The 10126-nt window shown below is 43.7% G+C and overlaps 1 protein-coding gene across 1 annotated transcript in view; it reads left to right on the top strand.

Annotated features, from left to right (window-relative positions):
• The first annotated feature begins 6157 nt into the window (after positions 1 to 6157).
• The window catches only part of LOC138635234 (histone-arginine methyltransferase CARM1-like), an 8938-nt gene continuing 4969 nt past the window's right edge, over positions 6158 to 10126 (top strand). The window contains exons 1-6 of the mRNA XM_069722611.1: positions 6158 to 6250; positions 7570 to 7684; positions 8118 to 8243; positions 8343 to 8527; positions 8626 to 8727; positions 9609 to 9719. Coding sequence (XP_069578712.1) covers positions 6158 to 6250; positions 7570 to 7684; positions 8118 to 8243; positions 8343 to 8527; positions 8626 to 8727; positions 9609 to 9719 — 732 coding nt within the window. The remainder of the gene's footprint in view (positions 6251 to 7569; positions 7685 to 8117; positions 8244 to 8342; positions 8528 to 8625; positions 8728 to 9608; positions 9720 to 10126) is intronic.

The raw sequence follows: 10126 nt of genomic DNA, 5'->3' as shown, positions 1-10126 counted from the left end.
AGTCCATAGATCCGTCAGGTAGATCTGCTCTGTGTGTTCTACATCTAGACTTCAGGCGTTCTCCGCCTCCTAGCAACAGCTTGCCGCCGTCAGGACGGACTGTACCATTCAGTCTGCGGAGGGGGTCGTGGTTAACACCTCACTTTTCTTACTGTACTAACGTCTAAATAAATGTATTTATTTTACTACACACGCTTTCAACCTTGATAATGTGTTATATATTATTTATACAACAATATAATACTCGGTTTGTTGTTGTTTATCGTCTCCAGTCTACAGCAGTGTCCCCCGTAACAGTAGCTTCACCGTCCTGCTACTAGGCCTCCTGCCTGGGACTCACTGCTACAAGGCACTTCTCAATGGATGTGTACTGTTTGTGATTGTTTATTTATTTATCAATGACACGACCAACTCATTAATACCATGACAACAACACAATGAAAACAACAAACAACACAACACATCCTCCACTGTGGACACCAGCGACATATGAACACTGAACTCCAGCAATTTTAATCTCTCATCAAAACATAGCAGTCAAACAAAAGAGTGTGTGTGTGTGTGTGTGTGTGTGTGTGTGTGTGTGTGTGTGTGTGTGTGTGTGTGTGTGTGTGTGTGGTTCCTGTATGACCTTTATTTAACCAGGTAGAATCAATTGAGAACCAATTCTCATTTATAATGATGACCTGTCATTTGATTTTGTTAGACCTGAAGTGCATGTTTTTGGATGCCACTGATGACAGTGTGTATGTGTAATTCCTGATGGTGTGTGTGTGTGTGTCTGTGTGTGTAGTTCCTGATGACAGTGTGTATGTGTGTGTGTGTAGTTCCTGATGAGTGTGTGTGTGTAGTTCCTGATGACAGTGTGTATGTGTGTGTGTGTAGTTCCTGATGTGTGTGTGTGTGTGTGTGTGTGTGTGTGTGTGTGTGTGTGTGTGTGTGTGTGTGTGTGTGTGTGTGTGTGTGTGTAGTTCCTGATGTCTCTCTTCTTCCCTTTCTTTCTAAATCTCTGGAGCGAGCTATCTTTGACCAACTCTCCTCCTATCTCCACCATAATAACCTTCTTGACCACCAGTCTGGTTTCAACAGACCACTCAACAGAGACGGTCCTCCTTCTGTCTCTGAGCAGCTTCACACTGCTAGAGCAGCCTCTCTGTCCTCTGTCCTGATCCTTCTAGACCTTCTGCTGCATTGGACACAGTGAACCACCAGATCCTTCTTTCCTCCTTCAGGACCTCGGTGTCTCAGGCTCTGCTCTCTCCCTGTTCTCATCCTACCTCAACGACCTCACCTACCGGGGAACTTGGAGAGGATCTGTGTCTGAACCTTGTCCTCTTACTACTGGTGTCCCTCAAGGCTCCGTCCCGGGTCCCCTCCTCTTCTCTCTGTACACCAACTCTCTCGGTTCTGTCCTTCACTCGCATGTCTTTTCCTACCACAGCTATGCTGATGACACCCAACTGATCCTCTCTTTTCCAGATCTGAAACACAGGTAGCAGCATGAATCTCTGCCTGTCTGACTGACATGTCTCAGTGGATGTCCTCACACCACCTGGAAATCAACCTCCACAAGACCGACCTGCTCTTCCTTCCAGGGAAAGACTCTCCCACCCTCGACCTGACTACTACCTTCAACAACTCTGTTATCCCGACCCTGACTGATAAGAACCTCGGAGACACTCGACAGTCAACTCTCTCTTACTGCCAACATCACTGCAACAACACGTTCCTGTAGATACATGCTGCACAACATCAGGAGAAGACGTTCTCTTCTCACTCAGAAGGAGGTGCAGGTTCTAGTCCAAGTTCTGGTCCAGGTTCTGGTCATCTCACATCTAGACTACTGTAACTCCCTCCTGGCAGGTCTACCTGTTAGTACCATCCGACCTCTGCAGCTCATCCAGAATGCAGCAGCTCGACTGGTCTTTAACCTCCTAAATAGACTCACACTACTCCGCTCCTCCTCCTCCTCCTCCTCCTCCTCTTCTTCCTCCTCCTCTTCTTCCTCTTCCTCCTCCTCCTCCTCTTCCTCCTCCTCTTCTTCCTCCCTTGTTTGTGTTTCATCTGTTTGTTTGTGTTTCATCTTTTGGTTTGCGTTTAATGTGTTGGTTTATATTTAATCGTTGTTTATATTTAATCACATATTTAGCACAGAAACAGCTCTGATGAAAGTTACCAACGACCTTTTATTAGCCTCAGATAATGGACTCGTCTCTGTACTTGTTCTTCTGGACCTCAACGGCTGCTTTTGATACGATTGATCATACGATCTTATTACAGAGATTAGAAGATGTTACGAGGATTAAAGGAACTGCATTAGACTGGTTCAAATTCTACTTATCAGATAGATTCCAGTTTGTCCATGTCAACAATGAGTCTTCCAGACAAACAAGAGTTAGTTATGGAGTTCCACAAGGCTCAGTGTTAGGCCCAATACTTTTTACTTTCTACATGCTTCCATTAGGAGATGTCATCAGGAAGCACTGCATCAACTTCCATTGTTATGCAGATGACACTCAGCTATATCTTTCTATAAAACCAGATGAAACTAATCAGTTAGTAAAACTTGAAGCCTGTTTAAAAGACGTAAAGGCCTGAATGACCAAAAACTTCCTGCTTCTAAATTCAGACAAAACGGAAGTTCTTGTACTTGGTCCTAAACACCTCAGAATGTCAGGAGTCCTGTTTTCCTCTGTTTCCTCTGTTTTACCCCTGATCACCTCTCCTCCTGTGTCCTCCTCTCCTCACCTCCCGTGGCCACGCCCCTCACTGGTCCCAGCAGCTGCAGTCACTCACCCCAGATCACCACCTGCAGGTGTGCTGCATCTCCCTGATCACCTCCCCGGACTATATGTACCCTGCCCCGGCACTCCTCTGGTTGTAGGTTCATTAGTTAGTACTCCGTCCATCCCGTTCCCATTCCTCCTGCTCCACCTGCAGAGCTACCTGTTGGAGTCACCAGTCGGTTGAGTTGCCCTCCCGACTTGTAAGCAAGTAGACACTGCAGGTGCCACCTTTTGTTTGTTTGTTTTTGTTTATGTGACGCAGAAAAACTCATTCATGTGTTTGTTACTTCTAGACTAGATTATTGTAATTCCTTGTTGTTAAGATGTCCAAATTACTCTTTAAAAACCTGCAGCTGATCCAAAATGCTGCAGCAAGAGTACTGATGGGATTTAACAAGAGATCATATTTCTCCAGTTTTAGCTTCTCTTCACTGGCTTCCTGTGAAATCAAGAATAGAATTTAAAGTTCTCTTGATGACTTACAAAGCTCTACATGACCAGGCTCCATCATATCTTCGAGATCTTATAGAACCATATAATCCTAGCAGAGCACTTCTCTCAGTACGCTGGTCTACTTGTGGTTCCTAGAGTTTCCAGAAGTAGAATGGGAGGCGGAGCTTCAGTTTTCAGGCTCCTCCCCTGTGGAACCAGCTCCCAGTTTGTGTTGGAGGGACAGAAACCCTCTCTAGCTTTAAGATTAGACTCAAAACGTTCCTCCTTGATAAAGCCTATAGTTACGGCTGGCTCAGGTAGACCTGAACCAACTCTTAGTTATGCTGTTATAGGCCGAGGCTGCTGGAGGACATCGTTACATGCTGAGCTTCTTTTCTTTCCTCCTACTCTTTAACTGACTCATACCTCACCATCTTCTTCTCTCCCATAGTTTCTTCTTATTATCTGTTGTCGCCATTCAGTTCCTTCACTCGTGTAGTTTCTGTTCTTTCTTTTCCAGATGTTCCGTCATGGAGCTGCATGTCTCTGCTCTGTGATTGTCGTCTCCACCAACAGTTCTTCTCTTCTATCTCTATGCTGTCCTTTTCTCTCTCTGCTCTCCTCTCACCCCAACCGGTCAAGGCAGATGCTCCGCCCACCTCTGAGCCTGGTTCTGTTAACAGATGCTCCGCCCACCTCTGATCCTGGTTCTGTCAGAGGTTTCTTCCTGTTAAAGGGAGTTTTTCTTCCCTCTGTTGGAGGTTTTTCTCCCTTAAAGAGGAGTTTTTTTTCCCTCCTCGTTTATGTGGAAATTGTTGGGTTTCCCTGTATAATATTGTGAAGTCTTGAAGTAAGGACTTTAATGTGTTAAGTGCCATGAAATAACCTATGTTGTGATTTGGCACTATATAAATAAAGTTGAATTGAATCTGTTGGTTTATATTTCATCTTTTGGTTTGTTTAATCTGTTTGTTTGCGTTTAATCTTGTGGTTTGTGTTTAATCTTTGTTTATATTTAATCTGTTGGTTTGTTTGTGTTAGTCTTTTGGTTTATATTTCATTTGTCTGTTTGTTTATATTTAATTTGTTTGCTTCTATTTGTTTGTTTATATTTAATCTGTTGGTTTGTTTATTCTATTTTTGTTTAATCTGTTTGTGTCAGGAGTCCTGTTTTCCTCCGTTTTGCCCCCCTGATCTCCTCTCCTCCTGTGTCCTCCTCTCCTCTCCTCTCGTGGCCACGCCCCTCACCGGTCTCAGCAGCTGCAGTCACTCACCCCTGATCACCACCTGCAGGTGTGCTGCATCTCCCTGATCACCTCCCCGGACTATATGTACCCTGCCCCTGCACAACTCTGGTTCTCAGTTAATTTGTTAGTCACCCGTCTGTTCTCCGTTCGTCCCATTCCCCCAGCTTCTGTTCCTCCTGCGGAGCTCCCTGTCGGAGTCACCAGTAGGTGGAGTTGCCCTCTCGACTGGGAAGCAGATTGACTTTGTAGCTACCGCCTTGTGTTTTTTTTAATTTTTTTTTTTTTTTTTTTTTAATAAAGACTGTATTTTGGAACCGATAGCCAAGTCTGTGAACCTGCATTTGGGTCCTGGTAAACACCACCTCATAACAGATTGTTTGTATTTAATCTTTGTTTATATCTAATCTGTTCATTTGTATTTAATCTGTTTTTATGTTTAATCTGTTTTTATGTTTAATCTGTTTTGTTTTTTTAATCTGTTGGTTTGTGTTTCATCTATTGGTTTGTTTATATTAAAAAAATTTGTTTGTGTTTAATCGGTTTGTTTGTTTCATTTGTTTGTTCATTTTTAATCCGTTTGTTTAATCTTTTTGTTTATATTTAATCTGTTTTTGTATGTGTTTTGTTTGTTTAATGTTTGTTTGCATTTAATTTGTTTTTTGTTTACCTTTGTTACTTTTTGTTGTGACATCAGCCTCATCTCAATTCAGTTTTTTGTTTTTCAGTTGCAGTTCTGATTGTTGTTGTGTTTGTTGTCTTCATCTTCAATCCTTCTGAAACACGTGTTTAGAACTTAACAGAGACAGAAAGTGACTCGAGACAAGGAGGAGACAGTAAAGGAAGACTGGAGGACAGACATGGAGGACAGGAAGTAAGGAGGAGGAGGTGATGGAGGGGAGAAGGGGGCGATGGAAGGAGGTCATGAGGAGGAGGTGGTGATGGAGGGGAGGAAGAGGAAGATATGATGGAGGGGAGGAGATGGTGATGAGGAGCAGGTGATGGAGGGGAGGAAATGGTGATGAGGAGGTAATGGAGGGGAAGAGGAGGTTATTGGGGTGATAGAGGGGTCTTCCCCTCCATCACCTCAATAACCCCAATGAGGAGGAGGTGATGGGGGTGATAAAGGGGGAGGATCAGGAGGTGAGGAGGAAGAGGAGGTGAAGAAGACACCCCCTCCTGACTGAGACTGCAGTATGGATGGTGGCTGCAGTACCCTGAATGACCATAGGTGTCAGTGTTGACAAGTGTTCTCACTAGTCTGTAAAGAGCTTCATCGTGATTATTATTTAGTAGTGTGGTCACTTCATCATGTTTCGTCTATCAAACCTTCACTTTATGAGACATCAGTTTTAATTATTAACATTAATAAAAGGACCAACAGCCATCTTTAAACTGAAGAAGGAACATGAACTTGATGAAAATATATTGTTACCTCATTTCTATCAACAGTCCATCAGTTCTATTCATGACTTTTATTTTGAAAAGCAAAAACTAACTATAGCTTTTAAACAAATGTAGCAAACAGAAGAGTATCTGCTTATGAACTGTTCTCCCCCTTATTCCCTCCTCTGTCTCTTTCCCCCTTCCCTCATCCTCAACCTGCTCCTCCTCCTCTTCCTGTTCCTCCTCCTCCTGCTTCTCCTCCTCCTCCTCTACTTTCCTACCAAACATCCTCCTCCTTCAGTCTCCAGAATGGATCAAAGGAGTGAGGAGTCTTTCTCTGTACAGGTTTTCACTCTGCAGGAGGAGGTAAACGAGGAGGCGCACATGGAGACATATGAGGAGGTAACAGTGGAGGCAGCAAGGGGCGCTCTCACTTTTATTCTTCTAATGACCCGTGATTTGTTTACAGATTCTCTCATCTGGTTGTATATATATATATATATATACGTATATATATGTACATATGTATATGTATGTATATGTACATATGTATATGTATGTATATGTACATATATGTATATGTATGTATATATCTGTATGTATATGTGTGTGTGTATGTATGTATGTATATATATATGTATGTATATATGTATGTATATGTCTGTGTGGATGTATGTATGTATATGTATGTATGTGTATATATATATGTGTATGTATGTATGTGTGTATATATATATATATATATATATGTGTGTATGTGTGTGTGTATGTGTATATATATATGTGTGTGTGTGTATATATATATATATATATATACACACACACACATATATATACACACATACATATATATGAGTGTGTACTGAGGACCACTAGGGGCCGTCTCCATAGAGTCCATCTGTAGTACCACTGAGGACCACTAGGGGCCGTCTCCGTAGAGTCCATCTGTAGTACCACTGAGGGCCACTAGGGGCCGTCTCCGTAGAGTCCATCTGTAGTACCACTGAGGACCACTAGGGGCCGTCTCCGTAGAGTCCATCTGTAATATCACTGAGGACCACTAGGGGCCGTCTCCGTAGAGTCCATCTGTAATATCACTGAGGACCACTAGGGGCCGTCTCCATAGAGTCCATCTGTAGTACCACTGAGGACCACTAGGGGCTGTCTCCGTAGAGTCCATCTGTAGTACCACTGAGGACCACTAGGGGCCGTCTCTGTAGAGTCCATCTGTAGTACCACTGAGGACCACTAGGGGCTGTCTCCATAGACCCCACTGGGGGCCGTCTCCATAGAGTCCATCTGTAGTACCACTGAGGACCACTAGGGGCCGTCTCCGTAGAGTCCATCTGTAGTACCACTGAGGACCACTAGGGGCTGTCTCCATAGACCCCACTGGGGGCCGTCTCCATAGAGTCCATCTGTAGTACCACTGAGGACCACTAGGGGCCGTCTCCGTAGACTCCATCTGTAATATCACTGAGGACCACTAGGGGCCGTCTCCGTAGACTCCATCCGTAATATCACTGAGGACCACTAGGGGCCGTCTCAATAGACTCCATCTGTAGTACCACTGAGGACCACTAGGGGCTGTCTCCATAGACTCCATCTGTAGTACCACTGAGGACCACTAGGGGCCGTCTCCATAGACTCCATCTATTCTGTTTATGGACACTGTTGAAGAACATTAACATGGAACACTGAGATGTGTTTGTGTTGTGGAGGAGAACCAGGTCCAGTCAGAACAGAACCTCAGTGTGCTCAGACAGAGAGGAGAACAGGAGCTCACTGTGATGATCAGAACACACCTGGACTCTCAAATGATCACTGTGGAGGACGGTGAGGACACGGACACACACACACACTCACACACAACAAAATTACCTTTAACTCAGGACTAGTTCAGGACTAAATTAGCTTTAACTCGGCACTAAATCAGTACTAAAATCAGGACTAAATTGGCTTTAACTCGGGACTAATTCAGGACTAAATCAGGATTAACTTGGAACTAAATTAGGACTAAATCAGGACTTAATGGCTTTATCTCGGGACTAAATCAGGACTAGTTCAGGACTAAATCAGGATTAAATCAGGACAAAATTGGGACTAAATTAGCATTAACTCAGGACTAGTTCACGACTAAATCAGCACTTAACCAGGGTACAACCACATCACACTGTTGATGATGATTCTGTTTTGAGATGTAAAAACAGCAGCAACTCTCCCAGCTGGACTACCAGCTCATTAAAGATGTCTTCCTGTCCTCTTCCAGCTAGTAGAGCTCCAGTTTTCCAGCTCCCTGTTGGAGAGGAGACAGACTGCTGCCAGGTTGGAGCTCAATCCTTCATCATCACCACCAATCAGCTCAGCCTCCTGCTGCAGTTCACAACTCCACATGGTTTGTACTCTTATTTTATACTGCTTCTGATCTGGAGAGGTCAGAGGTCAGACGGATGGAGCTGAAAACATCTTTTTTTTTTCATCTTGGACTCCTCAGATATGAAGAATTTCAGGAAGTCACTGAAGATAAAGGAGGATGAGGAGAGGAGGAGGAAGATGGAGGAAGAGCAGAGGAGGAAGATGGAGGAAGAGGAGAGGAGGAAGATGAAGGAGGAAGAGGAGAGGAGGAAGATGGAGGAAGAGGAGAGAAGTCAGATTTGTGCTTCGTCACAGAGTTCCCAGGTGAGACATCATGAGTCTGATATTAAAAATATAAACTTCAGACCTCTTTTCACTGTGTGTGTGTGTGTGCGTGTGTGTGTGTGTGTGTGTGTGCGCAGCTGCTCTGTCTGAGTCAGCAGCAGAGTCTCCTGCAGGACTACTTGAGGACGGCCACCTATCAGAGAGTCTTCCTGAACAATGAAGACGACTTCAGAGACAAGGTAATTATTATTTATTCTACATATGTCAAACAGACTTTCCTATGTCAGCAATCTGTGTAAAATATTTTACACAACACGTAGTTCCGACCCATTTGTTGAAGTCGGGTCTCTTTTGGTCGCTCCGAGCACCCGTACCGTAACACCACGGATAGTCACGCACTTAACATCCTTAGTTACATCCTCAGATATCTTTGTTCGTCAGATATCTTTGTTCGTCAGATATCTTTGTTCATCAGATGTCTTTGTTCGTCAGATATCTTTGTTCATCAGATATCTTTGTTCATCAGATATCTTTGTTCCTCAGATATCTTTGTTCGTCAGATATCTTTGTTCCTCAGATATCTTTGTTCGTCAGAGATCTGTGTTCATCAGATATCTTTGTTCATCAGATATCTTTGTTCCTCAGATATCTTTGTTCCTCAGATATCTTTGTTCATCAGATATCTTTGTTCATCAGATATCTTTGTTCTTCAGATGTCTTTGTTCGTCAGAGATCTGTGTTCATCAGATATCTTTGTTCATCAGATATCTTTGTTCATCAGATATCTTTGTTCGTCAGATGTCTTTGTTCGTCAGATATCTTTGTTCGTCAGATATCTTTGTTCGTCAGATATCTTTGTTCCTCAGATATCTTTGTTCATCAGATATCTCTGTTCATCAGATATCTTTGTTCCAACCAGACTGAGCTAGCTGATCAGTTTAGTGTTTCTATGTTCTGTATTTATTCAGTTGGAGACTAGAAATCCTCTCTGTTGCTAGGGTGGTTGCTAAGGGTCCGACTACTTCCTGGAGTAGGAAACATTACGTACGTTACATTAGAGTCTGCTGATTGGACTGCTGTGTTCTTCATTCAGTGAATTTTGGATGTCTGGTCTCTGCAGGTGGTTCTGGACGTGTGCTGTGGTTCTGGGATTCTGTCTTTCTTTGCAGTCCAGGCGGGAGCTTCTAGAGTTTATGCTGTTGAGTCCAGTCCGATGGCCAAGTACACACAGGTCAGTACACACATGTACACACACTCACACACGAGGGAAAAAAAAAAAAATTCCCCTCGGGGTTTAATAAAGTAAATACCTACCTACCTACCTACACACACACACGTACACACACACACACACATGTACACGCACACATGTACACACACACACACACACACACACATGTACACACACGCACACACACGCACACGTGTACACGCACACGTACACGCACACATGTACACGCACACACATACGTATACACACACGTACACACGCACACATGTACACACACACATGTACACACACACACACACATGCACACACACACACACACATACGTATACACACACGGACGCACACGTACACACATGTACACACGCACACATGTACACACACACACACACACACACACACACACACAC

This window comes from Brachyistius frenatus, unplaced genomic scaffold (genome assembly GCF_029030835.1).
Source record: "Brachyistius frenatus isolate BFR_SWC_R1_liver_20210118 unplaced genomic scaffold, ASM2903083v1 Contig_297, whole genome shotgun sequence".
NCBI classification, from domain to species: Eukaryota; Metazoa; Chordata; class Actinopteri; family Embiotocidae; genus Brachyistius; species Brachyistius frenatus.
The sequence above is the reverse complement of the archived record's forward strand: the minus strand, read 5'-3'. Positions and strand labels throughout refer to the sequence as shown.